The sequence below is a fragment of the Sminthopsis crassicaudata genome, chromosome 3 (assembly GCF_048593235.1).
Source record: "Sminthopsis crassicaudata isolate SCR6 chromosome 3, ASM4859323v1, whole genome shotgun sequence".
NCBI classification, from domain to species: Eukaryota; Metazoa; Chordata; class Mammalia; order Dasyuromorphia; family Dasyuridae; genus Sminthopsis; species Sminthopsis crassicaudata.
In genome coordinates, this window is record NC_133619.1 from 621,059,101 (window position 1) to 621,080,125 (window position 21,025).

General features: G+C 48.6%; 1 protein-coding gene across 1 annotated transcript; it reads right to left on the reverse strand.

Moving 5' to 3' along the window:
* Window positions 1-876: 876 nt before the first annotated feature.
* Window positions 877-12,696, reverse strand: CENPS (centromere protein S). Its single transcript, XM_074306318.1, has 5 exons — window positions 12,551-12,696; window positions 6,876-6,999; window positions 5,290-5,323; window positions 2,614-2,680; window positions 877-1,316 (listed from the first exon to the last, which is right to left on the reverse strand). Exons 1-5 carry the CDS (start codon window positions 12,611-12,613, stop codon window positions 1,179-1,181), a joined length of 426 nt encoding a protein of 141 aa, XP_074162419.1. The 5' UTR covers window positions 12,614-12,696; the 3' UTR covers window positions 877-1,178.
* Between the last annotated feature and the right edge of the window lie 8,329 nt (window positions 12,697-21,025).

Genomic DNA, 21,025 nt, shown 5'->3' on the forward strand with positions numbered 1-21,025 from the left:
TGGAAAGAGCGCTGACTTTGGATTCCAAAGCTCTGGATTCAAATCCCAGTTCTGTTCTTTCCCCTGTGCCTGCTCTGGAGCCAGTCTCCTAGCTTTCTGGGCTTCAGTTCCCTCATCTGTAAAAATCAAAGGGCTCAGCTACTATCCCTGAAGCCCCTCAGACTTTCCATTCTATGATAGCAAAGAGCTTTCTTATGTATTATCATTGCCTGCCAGGAAGAGACCAGCACAAAACCACCCCCCACGTCTGTTTTCTCTCCAATTGTCCCTTCAAAGTTGGCTTTGTCAATGAGGAGAACCTGTGGGATGACCCTAGAGAGTGACTTCTCTTTCATAGCCAGGAGATATTAGTTGTCTGAGCCCCAAGGAAGAGTTAACCAGGCTTTGTGGGTTTGTCTGTGTGCTGTCATTGTGGAGAGAAGGACTCAGTCTGAAGGTATGTGCCCTCAAATCATCCTGTCACGAAAAGGCCCAAGCCTGCCACAAATCTAGGAAAGAAGATGGAGATAGGGGATATGCTGAGAAAGCAAGTGTCTGGGCCCAAATCTTCGCAGTTCCTAGGAGGAGAGCCACTCACCAGGGCCACTTTTCCCCTCTAAGGGGATTTTTTTCATAAGATCAAAGACCTCCTTCCAGAAGAACAGGCAACTGGAACAGACTGGGGCCACCTGTGAGCCCAAATGAAAGGGAAGTAGAGGGAGCCGGTTTCAAGAGAGGGAGAAAGCTGTCTTTCTTCCCTTCACCCAGTGAAATCAGGACAACCCAGGACTCCCAACATAAGCGAGCAAAAAGGCCCTAAACACAGCCCACTCACTACTATTTTCTGAGCAGGCCATTGAGCCCAGGAAACTTGAAAAATGAACAAAAGAACAAACGTTTTTGAAGTCTAAAACAGTTAGCTATACAACATTTTATTAATAAAAAAAAATAATAATTTAAATCCATGCTGTTCCCCCACTCCTTTCTCAGTGTTGCAATAAAGGCACCCAAATATCTTGCTTAAGCATTTCCAGCTTTCTTATGTGTTAAAGTAGGAAAGAGATGAGGCCCAGCTGCCCCCAGCATCTATTTTCCCTCCCTTTATCCCTTCCAGGTCAGCTTTTCTAGAGCCTGTAGAGGCGGCATCAGTCCTCAGTCCCCCATGCCACCCCAGCAGCCAGTGTTGGTGGGAGGCCTCCTCAATCATCAATGTCCATTTCAGTTACTGCCAGTTTGCTGGGTTTTTTGCTTCCTCCTTCTGCCTTCTTTTTCTTCTTATCCCTTTGTTCCTGGTTAGCCCGAGTAATCTCTTCACTTTTCTCTGTGATATGATTTAGCTAAAATTGAGGTTTAGGGATAATATTTTCAGATTACTTCTCACCAGACCCAAAATACAAGAATTCTGTACAAGGCGTAACAAATCCATAAGTGACAGATTGGTGCCCCCAAAGTATTGACATGTGGATGTCTAAGACGAGTTCCCCTTTCTTCAAGATTCAATAGGGTTTTAAACCAGAGAGGGGCCTGAATCTTGTCTGTGTTCTACACCAGGGCTTTTTAAACTTTTTCCATTCACAATCCCTTTTCTCCTGAGAAAGTTTTATACAACCTCAGGTAACCAGGTATATAAAACAAATCAAACTTTGATTATTAATCATAATTGGATAATTTCATGATTTCATGTGGGATCATGACCCATAGTTTAAGAAGCTTGTAATACAACTGCACATGTTTCATATATATTGGCTTACTTGCTGTCTAGGAAGGGGAGTGGGAGGAAGGGAGGGAGAAAAATTTAGAAAATGGGGTTTCACAGGAATGAATGCTGAAAACTATAGGAGGAAGGAGAGAGAAAGGAGAGGAAGAGGAAGGAGGAAGGAAGAAGGCCCTTGGCTGTCCAGACTCACGCCATCATACTCAGTGACACACAAGGCTCTAGCCCTGGGCCTCTCTGCTCCTTGCCATCTCCCACTTGGGGGGAAGCTATTTCCAGAGGTACCACTCCCTGGGGAGAACGCCCTTGAGTCACCTTGGGTTTGCTTCTCTTTGTAAAGGCTTCTGGAGGGCCATCTGTCAGAGCACGGATATAATGAGCACTGGTTGGCCTGGATCAGTTGGGTCTCAGTAACAAGGGTCAATCTGTGGGCATCTCTGTGCCTCAGGACACTCCTGAAGAGCCCTCTCCACTAGCAGGGAGCACACAGTCACTCTTTCCTTCTGGGATCCCCGACTCAAAGACAGCAGCCAAACGGAGCCCATCCATCCTTGACCCGGCCTACCTGTCACTTTCTGGTCGCCATTACCACACTATCCCAGACCAACCTCATCCCCAAGAGACAGGATAATGCTACAAGACTAGAGAGGCCCAAAGTTTAGAGGCAGACAGGGGAAAAATAGAGGGGGGTATGCTGATTGCTAACCCCAGACAAGGCTGATGACGACCGGCAAATGCTGGGTGGGCAGATCTATCAAAATGAAAAATAGCCCATATATTAGAGCAAGTGTGAGAGGCTCCACTAGCTCTGGTGTTTAATACAAGGTGCCCTGGGGAATAACTTCCTTGCTTCAAGTGATTAATTGGGAATAATGTATTCTGATAGGAAAGGGGAGGAAGGGAGGAAATTCATCTCTCACCAATGAGCTACTCCTCCTGGCTAAGAGCTTCACGTCCTCCATGTTAATTGTGCTTCTTTTGGCATGTCTAGGGAGAGGGCAGAAACAATTCACCAAATGTTTGCCACCATTTCAAGGGTTGCAAGTTCATGGGCCAGGAGGTACGGACTCCCAGCCGGCCAAGGACCGGGCTAGCAGCCTTTGCAGACTTGGGCCTTCAGGAAAAAACCAAAGTGGGACCAGAGAAGCCCTGACCAAGGCGCTCAGCCCAGATCCAAGGGAGAGAGAGGGAGATGGATGAGGAGCCCCGCTCTGAGGTCCAATGCCACACTGGCAGTGTGGAGCAGGCAGCCAGGGCTGGGCAAAAAGCCCAGTGGGAGAGAGGTAAAAGCTGCCCCAGCCGACCTCCAGCAGCCATTTACTATGCACGGTCCAGGCTGGACATCAACCCAGCCTCTGCCCTCTGGCAGCTCATGGTGCAGAGCAAGCCTTGTGGCTCATGACTAGAAGGGGGTGCTCATGGCCAGAGCCCCTCCTCCCACAGCACCAAGCTCTGAGTGTCGGCCATGGGTGCACATCAGCACTGAGGGATGTGTCATCCAAACCCCTGCCCTTCCCTATGTTCCCTAAGTCCTCAGGGGACAAAGTTCTCATCTCTGTCCTCTCTCTGCTTGCTTACAGCATTTTGAGGTCCTTTAGCCTGACCCTGAGCAAGTCACTCCCCATTTGTCTTCGTTTCCTAATCTGTAAAATGGGAATAATAATAGCACCTCCCTCCCAGGGTTACCATGTAGATGAAATGAGCCGGTAATTGCTTGGCACAGGGCCTAGCACAGTAGCTACTCCTCAAAGGCTCCTTCCCCTGGCCTGCCCCTTCCTTTGCCCATCTTCCACTCTCACCTTCCCACCTCACCACTCTGATCAAGACACCAAAGGCTCCAAACTCTTTAGTGTGTGGGTATTGCCTCCTAAACAGAAAGCACTTGTCTCAGCATTTGAGGCCTTCTGCCCAGCTCCATCCCACTTCTTCCAGTTTTCTCCTATCTTTCTGTCTTCCATTCTAGCTGTCCTTTCTGTCTCCACATCCTCACTCCATGTCCCTCATGTCTGGCATGGCCTCTCCCCTTTCTCCACCCACTTTTTGAAATACTACCAGCTTTTCCAGTGTACCCCAAGAGCCCTGGGGCCCGGCCACCGGACTTTCAGCTAAAATCTCCCTACATTTTGTCTTTGCCCATTAGGCTATGAGCTCCTGAGAACAAGGGGCATTGGTTAACTTTCTCAGTTGGACAATAAGAATTTATTAAATACCTACGGTGTGCAGAATTGGCTATTGCAAAGAAAGGCAAAAGACAGGCCTTGTTCTTGAGGGGCTCAGTCCAATGGGAGACAAGGCAGGCAGTCAGCTTTGGGGAAACTGACCATGGAAGGATAATAGGGAGATAACCCACAGAGGGAAGACTCTAGAACTAGGGAGGAGGCTGGGGGAAGGCTTCTTGCAGCATCTCAGCTGGGGCCTGAAGGACATTCTGTTTGGATTTCTGGTTACCTGCGCCTTGGACATGCTAGTAGGGCTCAGTCACTCACTCACTCAAGGCTTATTCACTCAGTCTGAGATCACTCTAAGGAACTCCTTCTGACCCTGGCCCAGCTCCAAGGGACTTCCCGCTCTGCCCCCTTCTGTCTCTGTCTCTGTCTCTTTCTCCCAAGTTCTCCATCTACAATACTTCAAGGTCTCTTTTCTTAGCATTTACTCTCTTCTTCCGTGCTCCTACCTGTCCTTCCCTCTCAGAACAGGGCCTCTGCCATTTTTCCTTGCTTTCCTGGCTGTCTCCCACACACAGTAGGTACCCAGAAAAGTTTGCTGACTGAACTCCCGGCCTAGTCTGAAGCTGCTGGATGGAGAAAGGATGTAGAAATGGGGACTATGTTTGAAGTCTGCCCTCTGGAAACCCAAAGCTTTAATTCATTCAAAGTGTTCCCGACTGAAACAAAGAAGTAACAGCAGGGAGTGGGTGAGGGAGAGGCTGGCACAAAATCAGGAGAGATGGCAAATTAGAAAGCTTTAGCCTTTTCAGGCCTCAGTCATCTGAATTGCTTCATAAAAGCAATTCATGGCAATTGTTTTCAATTACCTAAGGTACTAATTGAAGAGATGAGTATAAATCACCTGTAAAAGCTCCAGCTCTTCTAGATGAAAGCGGGTCCTTTACTTTGGAAGGGCTGTTTTTTACTCTTAACAAATGGGGCAAAATGAAAGCCTCTGACTAGCGCAGGCAGTGAGCGTTCTTCCCCACACCTGCAGGCAATTACACCCCACATGTACAAGTGAGAGCTCTTCCATGTTCCCCTAATTTTCTTTTGTGTGTTTCTTTCTCTTTCCCCACCTACAAAGCTTGCAAGTACTTGAAACCCGCTCGCAGTAAACTAGCAGGGAGCCCATCACGCCCTCCACAGAGGCTGCCCGTCCACTGAATCTGCAATCAGCCTCCTTCTGTTCTGCCCCAGACACTTCATGAAAACATCGCTAGGAGTGGGGCAGAATCCATCCCTCAGAAAGCAGGTGCTGATTATGGACGGGAAGCCCCACAAGGCCCCCCAAAACCCGGGTGGGCGCCGACCAGCTGCAGAATCACAAAAAGCACACATGAATCCCATAAAAGACAAGACTCCAAAAACACCATCTCTTACACCTACCTGGCGAACATCTCAAGGTCTTTGGCAAAATGTTCTGAAGGAGAAAGGAGAGGTACTTTAGCCACCATTATCCTCAATCTTGTGTCAGAAAGATGAAAAGAGCAGTGACTAATCCCACAGTCGTTTCAAAGGTGAAGACAGCACGTTCATCGCTTCTCTCACCGCCCTTACTCAACGCAGCCCCCTCTCTTCCAGCACCCTTTGCCCCTGCAAATCCTCCATTAATTCGCTACCTTTGGTTTCAAATAATTAAACAAAACCATTCTTTAACTTCAGAACTGACCCCACAGACGGAGCTTTGCTTGATCCCAAATCAGAGCACCCACAGCAAGTACCAGAGTGGAGTCAGTCAGCCACCAAGTAAACTAAAAAAACAAATTGCCCAAAGACCAGACTCCTGAGGGGTCACAGCCCTTGGGACATTATTTGTTGAGGGGCAGGGGACAGCTGCCACCTTCTCTTAACTGGGAAAAACAAGAAATTAGCAAGGTCCCTGTGTCTGCTGGGTGCAGTCAGGGCTGGGCAAAAAGTCTAGTCAATAAAACGAGTTTTTTAAAAGAGGAATTTTTTTTTTCCTTTTTTGATCTGTTTTTTCTTGTGCAGCACGATATCTGGGAAATATGTCTAGAAGAATTGCACATGTTTCATATATATTGGATTACTTGCCATCTAGGAGAGGGGGTGCAGGGAAGGGAAGGAGGAAAAAATTTGGAATGCAAGGTTTTACAAGGGTGAATGTTAAACTATTTTTGCACATGTTTTGAAAACAAAGCTTTATTAAAAAACAAGAGTGAAAGGGGCAGCTTCAAAAGGTTCAAATCCTGCCCCAGACACGTCCTGACTGAGGGACTCTTGAGCAAATTACTTAATTCTTTTGTGGCTGCTGGCTGAAGGCGCTTCCTCATTGGGGCAGCTGCCCTCTCCAGGGAAGTCACAGGGTCAGTCAAGAAGGAATGAAAGGGAAGGTTCAGGGTTGGGGGTGCGGTGGGGAAGGCAGTAAGACTCAGAAGGTTAGAGTTAGAAGGGAAGACAGAATCATCCAGCCAGAATTCTCTCTTCAATGACAGGGACAACCAGAAATGGCCCTTCATGCAGTGGGAGACCTCGGCCTTTATAAGCTCAGGTCATTCAGTGATTGAGGCCAGGTAAGAATTGAGGCAAAGAATGGGCTTTTTTACCTAATCAAAAAACCAATAAATGAATAGATAAAAAAGGAGGGGAAGGTCCTCAGAGTTTCTGGAAATGACAACAATTTCTAGGGAAGTGACTCCCTGAACAATCCCTCCTTAGCAGAGAGGTGGGGGCCCAAGGATGCAGAAAGTGGAGAAGCAGTCATATGTGATCAAAACTGGCTTTCTTTGTTTTAAGAAAGTGTTGGGTGTGGAAGGGACAACCATGATTTAGAAACAAAGGGCATCCACAAAATTTATTTTTAAAAAAGAAACACAAAGCAAGGGAAGGTTCCTGGCCAGAATTCAGGGAAAGCCAAGATGAAAAAAAACAACCCAGAAGGGCAACAGACAAAGCTTGTTTACAAAAGGAAATGAAGAAGCAAGAGGCATGGGGAATGGGCTGGGGCCACCTACCGCACTGCCGAAAGGTGACCTCAGAAATGGCCGCTATGGTCGGCTTGGTGAACCTGACTCCTTTGGCTTCAGCAGCTTCCTGACATATTGAGCCCACCGTGTAGTGGACGGCCGCTTTCAGGTTCTGAAACACAAGACAGAATTCCCGGAAGGATTCAATTCAGTGGACCCAAAGGGTTGATTTTGGTGTCTGCCTGGGAGGGGCTGAAAACAACAATCTCTGCCCTCAGAAATCTTATACTCCACTGGGTACCCAGGCAAGTAATCCATGTCACAGGTGAAGAAGCAGCCCCAGGTTGGAGCACTCAAAAGAAGCAGAGCCCAGGCTCTTACCACAAGGGGGCACTGGATGGAGAGGCAGGTCTGGGGTCCCACCTGAGATTGATCCTACTCTAGCTTCCAAGATGATATTTTGAAATGTAAAGCTTACATTTAGAGCCCACAAATAAACTTCACAAGTATAAGGGGAGGGAGAGCAGCCAGCAGAGCTTTAAGATCTCATTTCATCTTCCCAACAAGGTGGGGGGAAGGTTGATTGCTATTATTATCCCTATTGATAAAGAAGGAAATTGAGGCAGAAATCAAAAGCGTCTCCCAAGATCACACTGTTAGACAATTTTCAGACAATGAAATTAAAGCTGTTTTTAGTCACATGAAAAATGCTCCAAATCACTAGTGATTCGAGAAATGCAAATTAAGACAACTTTGAAGTACATTACACACTATTCAGAATGGCTAAGATGACAGGAAAAGATAATGATGAATGTTGGAAGGAATGTGGGAAAATTGGGACACTAATACATTGATGGTGGAGTTGTAAACTGAGCCAGCCATCCTGGAGAACAATTTGGAACTATGCTTAAAGGGCTAGTAAACTGTGCATTTGATCCAGCAGTGTCTCTATTGGGCCTATATCCCAAACAGATCCTAAAGGAAAGAAAGGGACCCACATGTGAAAAAATGTTTGTGGCAGCTCTTTTCATAGTGGCAAGAAACTGGAAACTGAGTGGATGCCCATCAGTTGGAAAATGGCTGAATAAATTGTGGCATATGAATGTTAGGGAATATTATTATTCTGTAAGAAATGACCAGCAGGATGATTTCAGAGAGGTCTAGAGAGACTTATATGAACTGATGCTAAGTGTACACGGCAATAATAAGATCATACGATGATCAATTCTAACAGACATGGCCCTTTTCAACAGTGAGGTGATTGAGGGCAATTCCCATAGATTTGTGGAGAGAGCCATCTGAACCCAGAAAAAGGCCTATGGGGTCTGAATGTGGACCACAATATAGCATTTTCACCTTTTGTTGTTGCTGTTTTGTTGTTTGCTTGCTTGTTTTTCTCTTTTTCATTTTTTCCCTTTTTGATCCAATTTTTTTTGTGCAGCATAATAAATATGGAAATATGTGCAGAAAACTTGCACATGTTTAACATATATTGGATGATTTGCAGTCTAGGGGAGGGAGAAAAATTTGGAATAAAAGATTTTGCAAGGGTGAATGTTGAAAACTATCTTTGCAAGTATTTTGAAAATAAAAAGGCTATTAATAAAAAATTTTAAATTTTTAAAAATTTAATAAATGTCTGAGACCAGATTTGAACTCAGGTCTTGAGTCTGGGTCCAGCCTCTGTCCACAGTGCCTGGTGATGTGGACAGAAGCTTTTCTGAGAGAGATCAGGGAGCTGTGTCACTGTTTAGTTGTTTTTAGTCACAAGGGGCAAGAGGCTGGGCCAGGGTCACACAATTAGGAAGTGATTGAGGCTGGATCTCAGGTATTAGTCCACAGTGGAATATGGAGGCCAGAAGAACTCACAAAATCTCAGCCGACCTGTGGAAACCAAAGGTGCAGCTGCCTCTGTGAAGCATACAGAGAGGCCTCCCCAGAATCAGTTCCTGGCCTGTCCTAGACACTCCACTATGTGCAGAATGTGGGGGCTGCAGGGTGCCCCAGAGGGCAGCTGCAGGTACAGGGACATATACCCTGAAGAAAGAAGGTCACTGATCCAGGACGAGACAAGAAGCAACAGGGAAAGGTGGGGAGGCCGAGGAGGGCTGACCCATCTCCATCTCCTAAGGAGGAATGGGCTGTCCCTCCAGGAGACTACCCAATGGCATGCTGCTGGGGAGAGGGGAAGCCTGGGCTCAGCTGGGTGCCTCTGATGCTGGTGAAAACAGGGCTCAGAATCCCCCAGGCCTCTCCCCCAGTCAATGAGAAGGCAGGGAATCTGATGCTCCTTGTCCTGTGAAGTCCCACAAAGACCTTTCCACGTTCAAATGATTAAAATATAGAGCAGAGAAAGACTGGTGGGACACAGATATAAAATCCGCTTTGGTTCTTAAAAGTTTCTCTGAACCTGCCCTGTTCCGGCCTCTCTACTCATCCCCCTCTCCCCACCAAGCCTTTCCCAGTCTCTTCTGGGTCGGTGGGGAGCTCCCTGAGGGCACTGAGAACAGGGGATGGCACGCAGTAGGTGCTTACGGACAATGTATTTTCCAGTGTTGTTCTGAGGATAAAATGAGATGCTGTTTGTAAACCTTAAAGTGTGATTTAAACTGTGGCTCTCCTCTGCACATACTACAACTACCTGGACCTAGGTCCAGGAGGCAGATCACAGGCCTGGCAGAACCCTGCGAGAGAAAGGGAGGCTTCAGTTATCCGAACATCTTCGGGAGCTCTCTCTTGGCCCAGAACAGCCAATTAGAACAGCTAATTGTCTCTTGCCTTGATGGCAATGTCATCCTTCAAGAGAGGGAGAAGCCAGGGATGGAAAACTCTGTGCATTGAAGGGCAGGAAAGAAGGGAACCCTTGGAGGAGAGGCCGGGCCCTCTGAGAAAGGGGAGAGCTCTTCTTTCCGGTGGTCTAGAGGGACTTAATGAGTAGGATCTAGCACAAGGAACAAGGAGGAAATGCTCAGCTTGGCCCAAGCAAGCCAGGTTGGGAATTTGGCAAGTTAATCCACAAGAGTCCAGAACGGAGAAATTTGAATGCAGATCTTCATCGGGAGCATAGACCAATGACTGTTCTAGATCTGGTTGTCCTTCTCTGGAGCCAACAGTGACACTGGCCGCATGCAGCGTGATGGTCACAGAGGGCAGCCAGCCAGAGGGAGTGGCTGGGAAGGTCAGGGTTTATAGAGGGAGTGATATAGTGTGGGAGAGTCATGGAGACCCCAAAAGATGTAACCCCCATTGCCAAGGACACGCAGGGGAGGTCACAGGTCACCTTCTCTGCCTTCACTAGAAACAGGGAGAACCCTATGTCCTAAGCCTTATGATCTATGTTCTAAGCTTCAAGATCACAAGATCAGGAACCCAACTGTTTAAAAAATGAGTCAGTGTGGAAATTTCAGCTTGGACACGAGATCTTCTAAGATCCCCCCAGCCCTGACATCCTGGGTTCTAAGGGCCCTCCCGGCTCTGACCTCCCGGGTTCTAAGACCCTCCCGGCTCCGACCTCCCGGGTTCTAAGGGCCCTCCCGGCGCCGACCTCCCGGGTTCTAAGGGCCCTCCCGGCTCCGACCTCCCGGGTTCTAAGGGCCCTCCCGGCTCTGACCTCCCGGGTTCTAAGGGCCCTCCCGGCTCTGACCTCCCGGGTTCTAAGGGCTCTCCCGGCTCTGACCTCCCGGGTTCTAAGGGCCCTCCCGGCTCTGACCTCCCGGGTTCTAAGGGCTCTCCCGGCTCTGACCTCCTGGGTTCTAAGGGCCCTCCCGGCTCCGACATCCTGTGTTCTAAGGGCCCTCCCAGCCCTGACCTCCTGGGTTCTAAGGGCCCTCCCAGCTCCGACCTCCCGGGTTCTAAGGGCCCTCCCGGCTCCGACCTCCCGGGTTCTAAGGGCCCTCCCGGCTCCGACCTCCCGGGTTCTAAGGGCCCTCCCGGCTCTGACTCCCTGGGTTCTAAGGGCCCTCCCGGCTCCGACCTCCCGGGTTCTAAGGGCCCTCCCGGCTCCGACCTCCCGGGTTCTAAGGGCCCTCCCGGCTCCGACCTCCCGGGTTCTAAGGGCCCTCCCGGCTCTGACCTCCCGGGTTCTAAGGGCCCTCCCGGCTCTGACCTCCCGGGTTCTAAGGGCCCTCCCGGCTCTGACCTCCCGGGTTCTAAGGGCCCTCCCGGCTCTGACCTCCCGGGTTCTAAGGGCTCTCCCGGCTCTGACCTCCTGGGTTCTAAGGGCCCTCCCGGCTCTGACCTCCCGGGTTCTAAGGGCTCTCCCGGCTCTGACCTCCTGGGTTCTAAGGGCCCTCCCGGCTCTGACCTCCCGGGTTCTAAGGGCTCTCCCGGCTCTGACCTCCTGGGTTCTAAGGGCCCTCCCAGCTCCGACGTCCCGGGTTCTAAGGGCCCTCCCAGCTCCAACATCCTGGGTATTATGGTCCTGCTTTGGGGGGAAAATTTTTTTTGGGGGGAAGTTTTTTCTTTACTCTCTGGGGTTCTGGTCCTGTGAAAAGCCAGGAACATTTGGCCAAGAGAACAGACTAATGGGGGCATGTCTGGACATCAGGAGAAGCGCTATCATCAGGCAGGGAACACTTTGTTCTCAGCTCCCCAGTACAAAACAAAAAATAGTGGGTGAAGGTTCAGAGAGCCGCCCAGGGCTCTCTCTGGGAAGTGGAAGGGGGTGTCCAGGGAATCTCAAGCCAACCCTGTCTAAAGTTTCCACGGCTTCTGAACAGGCAGAGTCCCGCCTCCCACAATTCCTGGGGGGAAGGGGGAAGGTGTGTCCCTCGGAAATCCTCCAGAGCAGGAGGGGCACTTCCTGTCCCAGGCAGGGGACAAGGGGACATTTCCTCCCAGAAGAGCATTCTCTTCACTTCAGCTTTGCACAAATGTCTCCAAAGTGCCTTTGATCACTGTATCTCCCTCACCCTTCTGGACTACTCCAATCACTCCCCCTCTTTTTCTCCGCAGTCACAGGATCTGAGTTTAAATCCTGCCCTCTGCCTACCTAACCTTGGACAAGTAAGGGACCTCAGTCTTATCAGCTATAATATGGTAGGGTGAGGCCCCTCCCGAGGCTCCGATTGTGGGAGGCCCCGTTTGTGCTGAAAGCCTGTGCTTGCACGCGCGGGGAGTCGTCCCCTGCGGGGGAGAGGGGGAGTCACAATCTGGGCTTCCCGCCACAGCGGGATTCTGGGACACAGATGTCGGGTCCAACCTCTTTATAGCAGATGAGGAAACAGGCCCGGGGAGGGGAAGTGCCCCAAACCCCACGAGGGCCGGGACTGGAACTCCGAGCCGCCGGCAGACCCAGCGCGGCTTTCCCCGCTCCCGCGGCTCAGGACACGGCCTTTCATTGGTTAAAGTAGTCACTGGTGCGGGTCCCGCTCAGGGCTCCGCACAGGTGGGCGCGATTAACCCAGACAATACAGAAGAGACTTCGGGGGCGGCCCGAGTGCTTCCCCTTGCTAATCTGGGCATAACTGACGGAATTATTCTAGAAACGTCTGGAACGTGAGAGCAGGGGAAAAAAAGACCGTAATACTTTGTAAGGAAGGGGGAGGGCCTTAAACTAGTAACCGAGTTGGGAGGGGCCGCAGACCACAAAACGTCAGGACCGGGCGGGACTTTGAACGCCGCAGCCATGGCGTCACACGCGTGACGTCAGTCCCATAGTCCCAGGATTCTAACGGGACGTAAGACGCGGCCGCGACGGGCTCCAGAGCCCCGCGCTCCCGTACCTGGACGAACGTGAACTGCCGTTGCTCCTCCTCGTCGTCCTCCTCCCGCCGCCCTGGCTCCATGGCCGCCACGGCTGCGCGCGCCCCGACTCGAGAAACTTTCTTTTCCCGCTTTGGCAGCTCGCGGGTACGAGGAGCGGAAAAGGACAGAAAGGGCCGAAACGCGAAGCGCTGCCTTTGCTGGACGGCGCCCCCTAGCGGCGATTCTGGGAAATGCACAACAACAGTAACTGACAACCTCTCAACATGGGAACTCTAGGAAAAGGCTCTGCAGTTAATCCTGAGCGTGTGCTGATAAATTGATCAGTATCGATGACCTTATACGGACAGCGGCTGGACATTCTGCTTCAACGGCATTAATTGTTAATAACGTAAAATAATATAAAATAAAAAACACGGGACACATCGAGCCCTCCCCCCCCCCACCCCGTGGTGCACTCTCTGGGTTCTAGGTTCTTCTCTCACCTGGCTCTCCCCCACCGTGGTGCACTCTCTGGGTTCTAGGTTCTTCTCTCTCCTGGCTCCCCCCCCCCGTGGCGCACTCTCTGGGTTCTAGGTTCTTCTCTCTCCTGGCTCCCCCCATGGTGCACTCTGGGTTCTAGATTATTCTCTCTCCTGCCCCCCCCCCCGTGGCGCACTCTCTGGGTTCTAGGTTCTTCTCTCTCCTGGCTCCCCCCACCATGGTGCACTCTCTGGGTTCTAGGTTCTTCTCTCTCCTCCCCCCCCCCCCCGTGATGCACTCTCTGGGTTCTAGGTTCTTCTCTCCTGGCTCCCCCCCGTGGCACACTCTCTGGGTTCTAGGTTCGTCTCTCCTGGCCCCCCCACCGTGGCACACTCTCTGGGTTCTAGGTTCTTCTCTCTCCTGGCTCCCCCCACGTACTCTCTGGGTTCTAGGTTCTTCTCTCTCCTGGCTCCCCCACGTACTCTCTGGGTTCTAGGTTCTTCTCTCCTGGGCCCCCCCGTGGTGCACTCTCTGGGTTCTAGGTTCTTCTCTCTTCTGGCTCCCCCCACGCACTCTCTGGGTTCTAGGTTCTTCTCTCTCCTGGCTCCCCCACGTACTCTCTGGGTTCTAGGTTCTTCTCTCCTGGGCCCCCCCGTGGTGCACTCTCTGGGTTCTAGGTTCTTCTCTCTTCTGGCTCCCCCCACGCACTCTCTGGGTTCTAGGTTCTTCTCTCTCCTGGCTCCCCCACGTACTCTCTGGGTTCTAGGTTCTTCTCTCTCCTGGCTCCCCCCCGTGGTGCACTTTCTGGGTTCTAGGTTCTTCTCTCCTGCCCCCCCACACTCTCTGGGTTCTAGGTTCTTCTCTCCTGGCTCCCCCCCCACATACTCTCTGGGTTCTAGGTTCTTCTCTCTCCTGGCTCCCCCCCACGTACTTTCTGGGTTCTAGATTCTCACTCTCCCCCCAGCCACAGCCCCTGCTCACGCTCCTTCCTGCTTCCTTATGCAGTATAAACGCCGGTGCTCCCCAAGGCTTTCTAGGTTCCTTTCTTTACTCTGTTGTGTTTCACTTAGTGATCTCACCCTCCGCCCATGGATTCAGTTATCTGTCTGCACTGTCCGAGAGAGGAAGAAAATAAGCATTTGTATAACGTGCTAAAGACACCAGTTTTGTCTCCTTTGCTCCTACTTATCCGGCCCTGGTTGCCCTCCGGATGTCCAGTCTCACCTATTGCCCACTGGACATCTTGAGTCGGGAGTCCCCAAATCAGCTTAAACTCAAAATGTCCAAAAATGAAGTCGTTTCAGTCACGTTCAGTTCCTCAGGATCCTATTTGGCATTTTCTTGACAAAAATCACTGGAGCGGTTTGTAATTCCTTCTTCAGCTCATTTTACAGATGAGGAAACTGAGGCAAACAGGTGCAGTGGCCGCCCAGTTTCACACAGCCTGAAGCTGGGTTTGAACTCAGGTCCTCCTGACTCCAGACCTAGCACTCTATTTGGAGTCATTAGCTTTCTCCCTAAAACCTCTTCCCCATCTCCCTATTACGGTGATGTCCAAAGCATCCCCATTCTCCTGGTTCACACCCTAGGTTTCACTCTCCGCGGTGACCCCCCCCATATCCAGTGAGTTGCCGAGTCCTGTCTATTCTGCCCCCATGCGGTCTCTCAAACATCCCCCCTTCTCTGTTCCGACACTGCCATGACCTGGGACCGACTGCCATTCCTCACAGCTGGAGTATTGCAAACAGCTCGTGGACGGCCCTCCCTGTACCTCCCCTCTCCCTGCTCCACTTCATCCTCACTCAGCTGGAAGGCCAACTAATGTTCCGGACTCCACTCTCTCCTTCTTCCCTCCAGGACCAAATGTAAAACTGTCTGTGGGCCTTTATAAAGGGCCATTCCCAAGCTGCTTCCTTTCTTTCTGCTCTTTTACTCGGTCTCATTTTTCCTCTCACAAGACATCTGTCTTTTGATTCCACACTTGAAATCCCTCCCTCCTCATCTGCCTCCCTGGCTTCCTTAGAGCAAAGCTGAACTCACACCTTACCAAGAAGCCTTTCCCAAGTCCCCTGAACGCCGGAGCTTTTCTTCTGTTGCTTGTCTCGAACCAATCCTGTCTCTGTCTTACTGGTATTTAGCTGTTTACACACCATTTCTCCAACTGGACTGTGAGGCCCTTGAGGTCAGAGACTTCTCAGCGTTAGTTCAGTGTCTGGCCCACAGCAAGCACTTAATAACTTCTTGTTGATGATCATTATCACGATGGATTTTGTCAAATTGATTTTTCCCCTTTCTTTATGTTATTCCAGGGATAGTTCCCTGAGGAGTAGATGAAAATCTGGAAAGTGAAGGAAGAAATTATATGCATTTTTTAAGAGATCACAGTTGTCCAAAATCTTGTGAATTCAACCAAAAGATCTTAAACTGAATAAAAGTATCTATGAATGGATGAATGACTGATTTAATGAATGAATGAAGCCTTACCAAAGCGATACAGATAGAAAAGTGAAGACAATCCCTGTTCTCCAGGATTTCACATTCTCATAGGAGGATTCATCTGCAGGTCAGATGGAAAAGTTCCCAGTGGTCCTTAGGGTACAGTGGTGTACGATGCACCGTTTAATTTACTTATTTTAAAATTCAGTTATGCACACACATATTGTATCTAGGATATACTATAACATATTAAGTATAGTATAGGATATACTATAACATATTAAGTATATGTTATAAGTAATATAAGTAATGTATGAGACTGCTTGCCATCTAGGGGAGGAGGTGGAGGAAGGAGAGGAAAATTCAGAACAGAAGGGAATGCAAGGGATAATGCTGTAAAAAATTACTCATGCATATGTACTGTCAAAAATGTTATAATTATAAAATTAATAATAAATTAAAAAAAAATTTTTTTTGGCTGAGACAATAGGGTTAAGTGACTTGCCCAGGGTCACACAGCTAGGAAGTACTAAATGTCTGAGACTAGATTTGAACTCAGGTCCTCCTGAATTCAGGGCTGGTGCTCTCTCCATTGTGTCACGGAGCTGCCCCTAAGCTTTTTCTTTTTTTTTTTTTTTTCTTTCTTTTTTTAAATTTATTTTTTTATTATATATTTTTATTTACAAAACATATGCATGGATAATTTTCCATTGGGAGAGGAGCTTCCTGTCTGAGTGTGGGCTGGCTCCAGCTCTCTCCCATCTTCTGGGATCTGATTTCCCCCTCTCTGTTTCTCCCCCTCAGCCCAACCCACCCCTGTCTCTCTCTCTCTCTCTCTTTCCCTGATGTCTCTGTTTCTCTCTCACTTGTCTCTCTGTCTCCATCTAACATTTCTCTCCCTTCTTCCCTCTCCTCTCTCTCCCCATCTGTCTCTGTTTCTGTATCTCTCTTTGTCTCTCTGTCTCTCTCTATGTCTCTCTCTCTCTCTTTTTCTATCTCTGCCTTTCTGTGTCTCTCTGTCTCTGTCTCTCTATCTTTCTCTGTGTCTCTCTGTCTCTCTTTATCTCTCTGTGTCTCTTTGTTTCTCTCTCTGTCCCTCTGTCTCTATCTCTCTGAGTCTCTCTCTATCTCTGTCTCTCTGTATGTGTCTCTTTGTCTCACTCCATCTCTGTCTCTGTCTCAGCTCTACATAACTCAGAAGCATTTCCCCTCCAAATGTCTGTTCCAACTATCCACCTCCACCTGTGACCGAGCACCCCGAACTCCTCTGGTCTTATTGACCACAGCTGGCCACACTGTCCCCTGCCCCCTACAGTGATGTTACTTTGATCCTCCTTGAGTAAGAATATTCAGCCTTTTGGGTTGAATGTGAGTTCTTAGCCCTGACACAGGAGAATCGGCCACTAGGGGTCACCCTCACACCAGGCTAACAAGACGCCTCCGGGTCCATCCACAACCTCATTCTGCAGACAGGTCATTCAGTCACATCTGAATGAGAATTCTTCATCATCCCCATCATCACCATCGTCCTCCTCCTCCTCTTCCTCCTCCTCTTCCTCCTCCTCTTCCTTCTCCTTTTTCTCCTCCTCCTCCTTCTCCAATAACACTGATAGCTAATATTTATCCAGCACTTTAAAGTTTACAAAATACTTTCAATTTTATTATCTCATTTGAACTATAATGTCCTGGCCAAGGGGTCATTGAGTCTGTTTGAAGACTTTCAGTGATGGGTGGCTCATCACCTTACCCAGAAGTCCAACCAATCCCCCTTTGGGCAACTTTAGCCATTATGAACCTTTTCCTGCCATCAACTCTATCTAGAACTTCAGCACAGCTGGGTGGTGCAGTGGATGGAGCAGCAAAGCAGGGATCAGTCTGAATGAAAACCTAACTCCAGACACTTACTAGCTGGTGACCCTGAGGAAGCCCTTCTGCCCCGTTCTTCGTCCACATCCACGAGGCTCTTCAGATAGAGCAGCCTAAGCCAGCAGCTTCCCCAGGCCTGAGCCAGTGTAGGGTCATCTCCACTCCCATCAGGGGAGAGTAGATTTCCACGGAGGTTCGCCAGCCTGGTCTGGGGTCAGCAGGACGACCCCTCACCCGGCCAAGGTAGAGCCACTCACTGCCCAAGATCAGCCGGAATTATAGGCCTTGCCTGACAAGAACAAGGTGCTCTGGTAACAACTTTAGGAGGGGCTAAGATTGCTTCCCCTCCCCTCCAGAAAAGCAGGGCTGGGTCATGCTAGATCTGCTGCTTCCTAGAACATACTAAGTGCTTAATGAATGCTTGTTGACTGACTGTGTGACTTATGAACAAGCCACTTCACATCCCTGGATTTTCCCTACAAGATAACGGGGCTTTCCTTCTTATAATAGCCTTTTATTTTCCTAAATACATGCAAAGATAATTTTTAACATTCACTCTTGCAAAACCTTGGGTTCCAAATTTTTCTCCATCCCTTCCTTCTACCGCCTCCCCTAGACAGTAAGTGGTCCATATAGGTTAAACTTGGGTAATTCTTCTGTACATATTTCTACAATGATCATACTGCACAAGAAAAATCAGATCAGAAAGGGAAAAAATGAGAAAGAAACAAAATGCAAGCGAACAACACAAAAGATGAAAATACTAGATGATGATCCACACTCAGCCCCCATAGTCTTCTCTGGGTGTCGATAGCTCTCCCCATCACAAGTCTATTGGAACTGGCCTGAATCATTTCATTGTTGAAAAGAGCCACGTCCATCACCATCACAGCTGAAATGGTCTGATTCTCACACAGCCCACTAGAAATGCCCATGAGGAATCAGAGAAGTAATTCTGTCTGTGACTTATTTTGAGAGGCTTGACGTGTCCAGGGTCATACATTACACATTAAAGGGACAGGATAGAACCCAAGTCTTTCTTTTTGTTGTTGTTTTACTTACTTATTTAAATATTCTTTTGCTTTTAAATTTTGAGTTCCAAATTCCCTCCCTCCCTCCAACCTTCTTCCCCACTGAGAAAACAAGTAGTATATCAGCTATAGGTAACCAAGTTCCTAGCTCAGTGACTAAGTCACTTCATCCTGCCTGCTTTAGTTTCCTCATCTGTAAAATGTGCTGGAGAAGGAAATGGTCAAGCACTGTAGTATCTGTCAAAAAAAACCCCAAATGGGGTCATGGAAAATCAACAGCCACAAAGATCAATGATTCATGGGAAATCATGCAAGACACAGGAGTCAGTTCTTTCTGCTCCAAAGCTGACTCTCCCCACTCCCCCCGCTCAAATAGATGAGTCGTCCCTGGAAAGAACAGAGACTCAAGTCCAAGGTGCCTCTGAGCCCCTTTAGCCCGGCACTAAGGCAAGCTGAGTGCAGGGCCTCCTCTTTTTATTCCAACCCCCCCCCCCCACTCTCCACGAGATGATTTGTTTGCTTTCTAGCCTCTGCCAGGGCTCAGGATGCTGGGAGACTGGCTCACCAAAGTCTCCCTGTCTGCCAGGGCTGATCCCCTAGCAACAGTTTCTCACCTTGGGGGACCAAGGAGGAAACCTGCCTGGGATCTCAGGTGTGGGGAGTACCTCAAGCCAAGCCTGGGGGGTGAGCTTTGAAACAGCTCAAGGAGGAGATGACAGCCAACATCAGGAGTGGGGTGGGAATTTATGGATATCTTAGTCTAAGCCTTGGGAAAGCTCAGGTTTTCTTTCCTTCCTTTTTTTTTCTTTTCTTTTTTTTTTTTTTTTTTCTGAGGCAATCGGGGTTAAGTGACTTGCCCAGGGTCACACAACTAGGAAGTGTTAAGTGTCTGAGTCAAATTTGAACTCGGGTCCTCCTGAATTCAAGGCTGGTTTTCTATCCACTGCACCACCTAGCTGTTCCTGGCTTTTTTTTCTTTCTTTCTTTCTTTTTTTTTTTAATTATATTTTTAAAAAACACTAAGAAAAAAGAAAAATAGAAAAGGAACACAAAAGAGAACATTGTCATGTGCCCAGCAGAACATCAGAGAGGATTCAAAATATATAACAAATTACCATATCAAGAAAGTATATATTAGTATTATAACTTACATTCATTAGTATCCATCTTTTCTTTACGTCCTTGTAAATTGTTTTTTCCCCCTCTTTCGTTCCCTCCTTCAAGCAGGCTAGTGGTTAAAGATATATTTATGTTTACATATGTAGATATATACATACACATCTTGCCCCTCTCCCTATACACACACACACACATCCATCTCGATAATTTTTTCCTTTAATTCTGCCTCTAATTTGCCTTGCTACTACTTAACCCCTCCCACCCCCATGGATCCCTTCCTTGTGTTCTCCCCTCACCCTCTTCTTCTCCATACACCCATCCCTCCCCCCTTATTTCTTTATTCAATTTTGGAGGGTGCTTTACCCCATCGGTATATATGTAGAGTTGCCCATTGCCCTCATTCCCGATGTAAGTTTCCAGAACTCCGAGCCCTCCTTCTCCCTTTAATGTATCTATTCTTCCTCTGCACCTCATTTGTATAATTACTATTTTTGTCTTAACTCTACACCAATCTTTCCTGTGAGCTGCCCTATTGTTGTCTATCTTAATTATATGGTATTCATTTCCCAGTCATAAAAACTCATAAACAATTTGTCCATGTGAATTCCTAGAAACTGATCTTTGAGATTGGCTCTTCTATGTTAAATCAATTTTTTTTCCTGTAATCTTATTTTTCTTTGATTTTTTTTTTTTCTCAAGCTCTGTTATTGGATTTCAAATTCTTTTTTGAGTCCTTCTATAAATTCTCTCTGGGCACGGAACCTTTTCCCATTACTCTTTGGGGTAGAAGTTTTACTTCAGTGTCCTTCGCTGAAGATGAACCCTGGTCCTCCCTGTCCCCATATAAGGTTTCTATGGTGGGCTTCTTTAATTTTTGCTGGTTCATTTTTTAAAAATAAGAGTAATAGTGTAAGCACCTCTGATTGTGGGGTGGGGGGGATGGTGCCTCAAGCTTTCTGCAGTCTTCGTGTGTTGTACCAGGACCCCAGTTTAGGCCAAGTTTTTATTTTTTGCCAGTCTAAGTTTGCCCTGAGGTGCAAATTTGTTCTATTTCTGGGGGAAATTGGGAAAGCTTGAAATTTACCAACCTATTCCACCATTTTTCCAGAATCCTCCCCCTCAGGCTTTCTTGAAAGAGAAAAAAAAAAACCCAAATTAAAAGGAAATTAGGCCAAATGTAAGAAAAACTGAGTCACAGTGAGGGTTGATGAACAAGCTGCATCCCAGGTTGAGAGTTACAAGGACCCCCATGAAGTCCCCGAAGGCAAGGAGAAGCCATCAGAGGAGCCTGCCCCATCCCAGACTTTCTCATTCCCCACCCGTGTGAGCGTGGCAAACTCCTGAATCTCTGGTCCCATCCACTCCACTCTGGCTGGCCTGGTGGGGACATTCTCTGGCCGAGACAAGGGGCCCAGCAGCAGGAGATGTCCTGGCACAAGGGAGCAGCCTGGGTACCCCAGAGGAGCTCAGGAGCCATCCCGGGGCAGGGCTGGACCACTGGGAGAACCCTGGCTGGCGCATGCTTGAGAGGGTTGGTCCCGATGGCGGCCGAGCATCTCTGACTTGGAGGTCCTGAGAAGA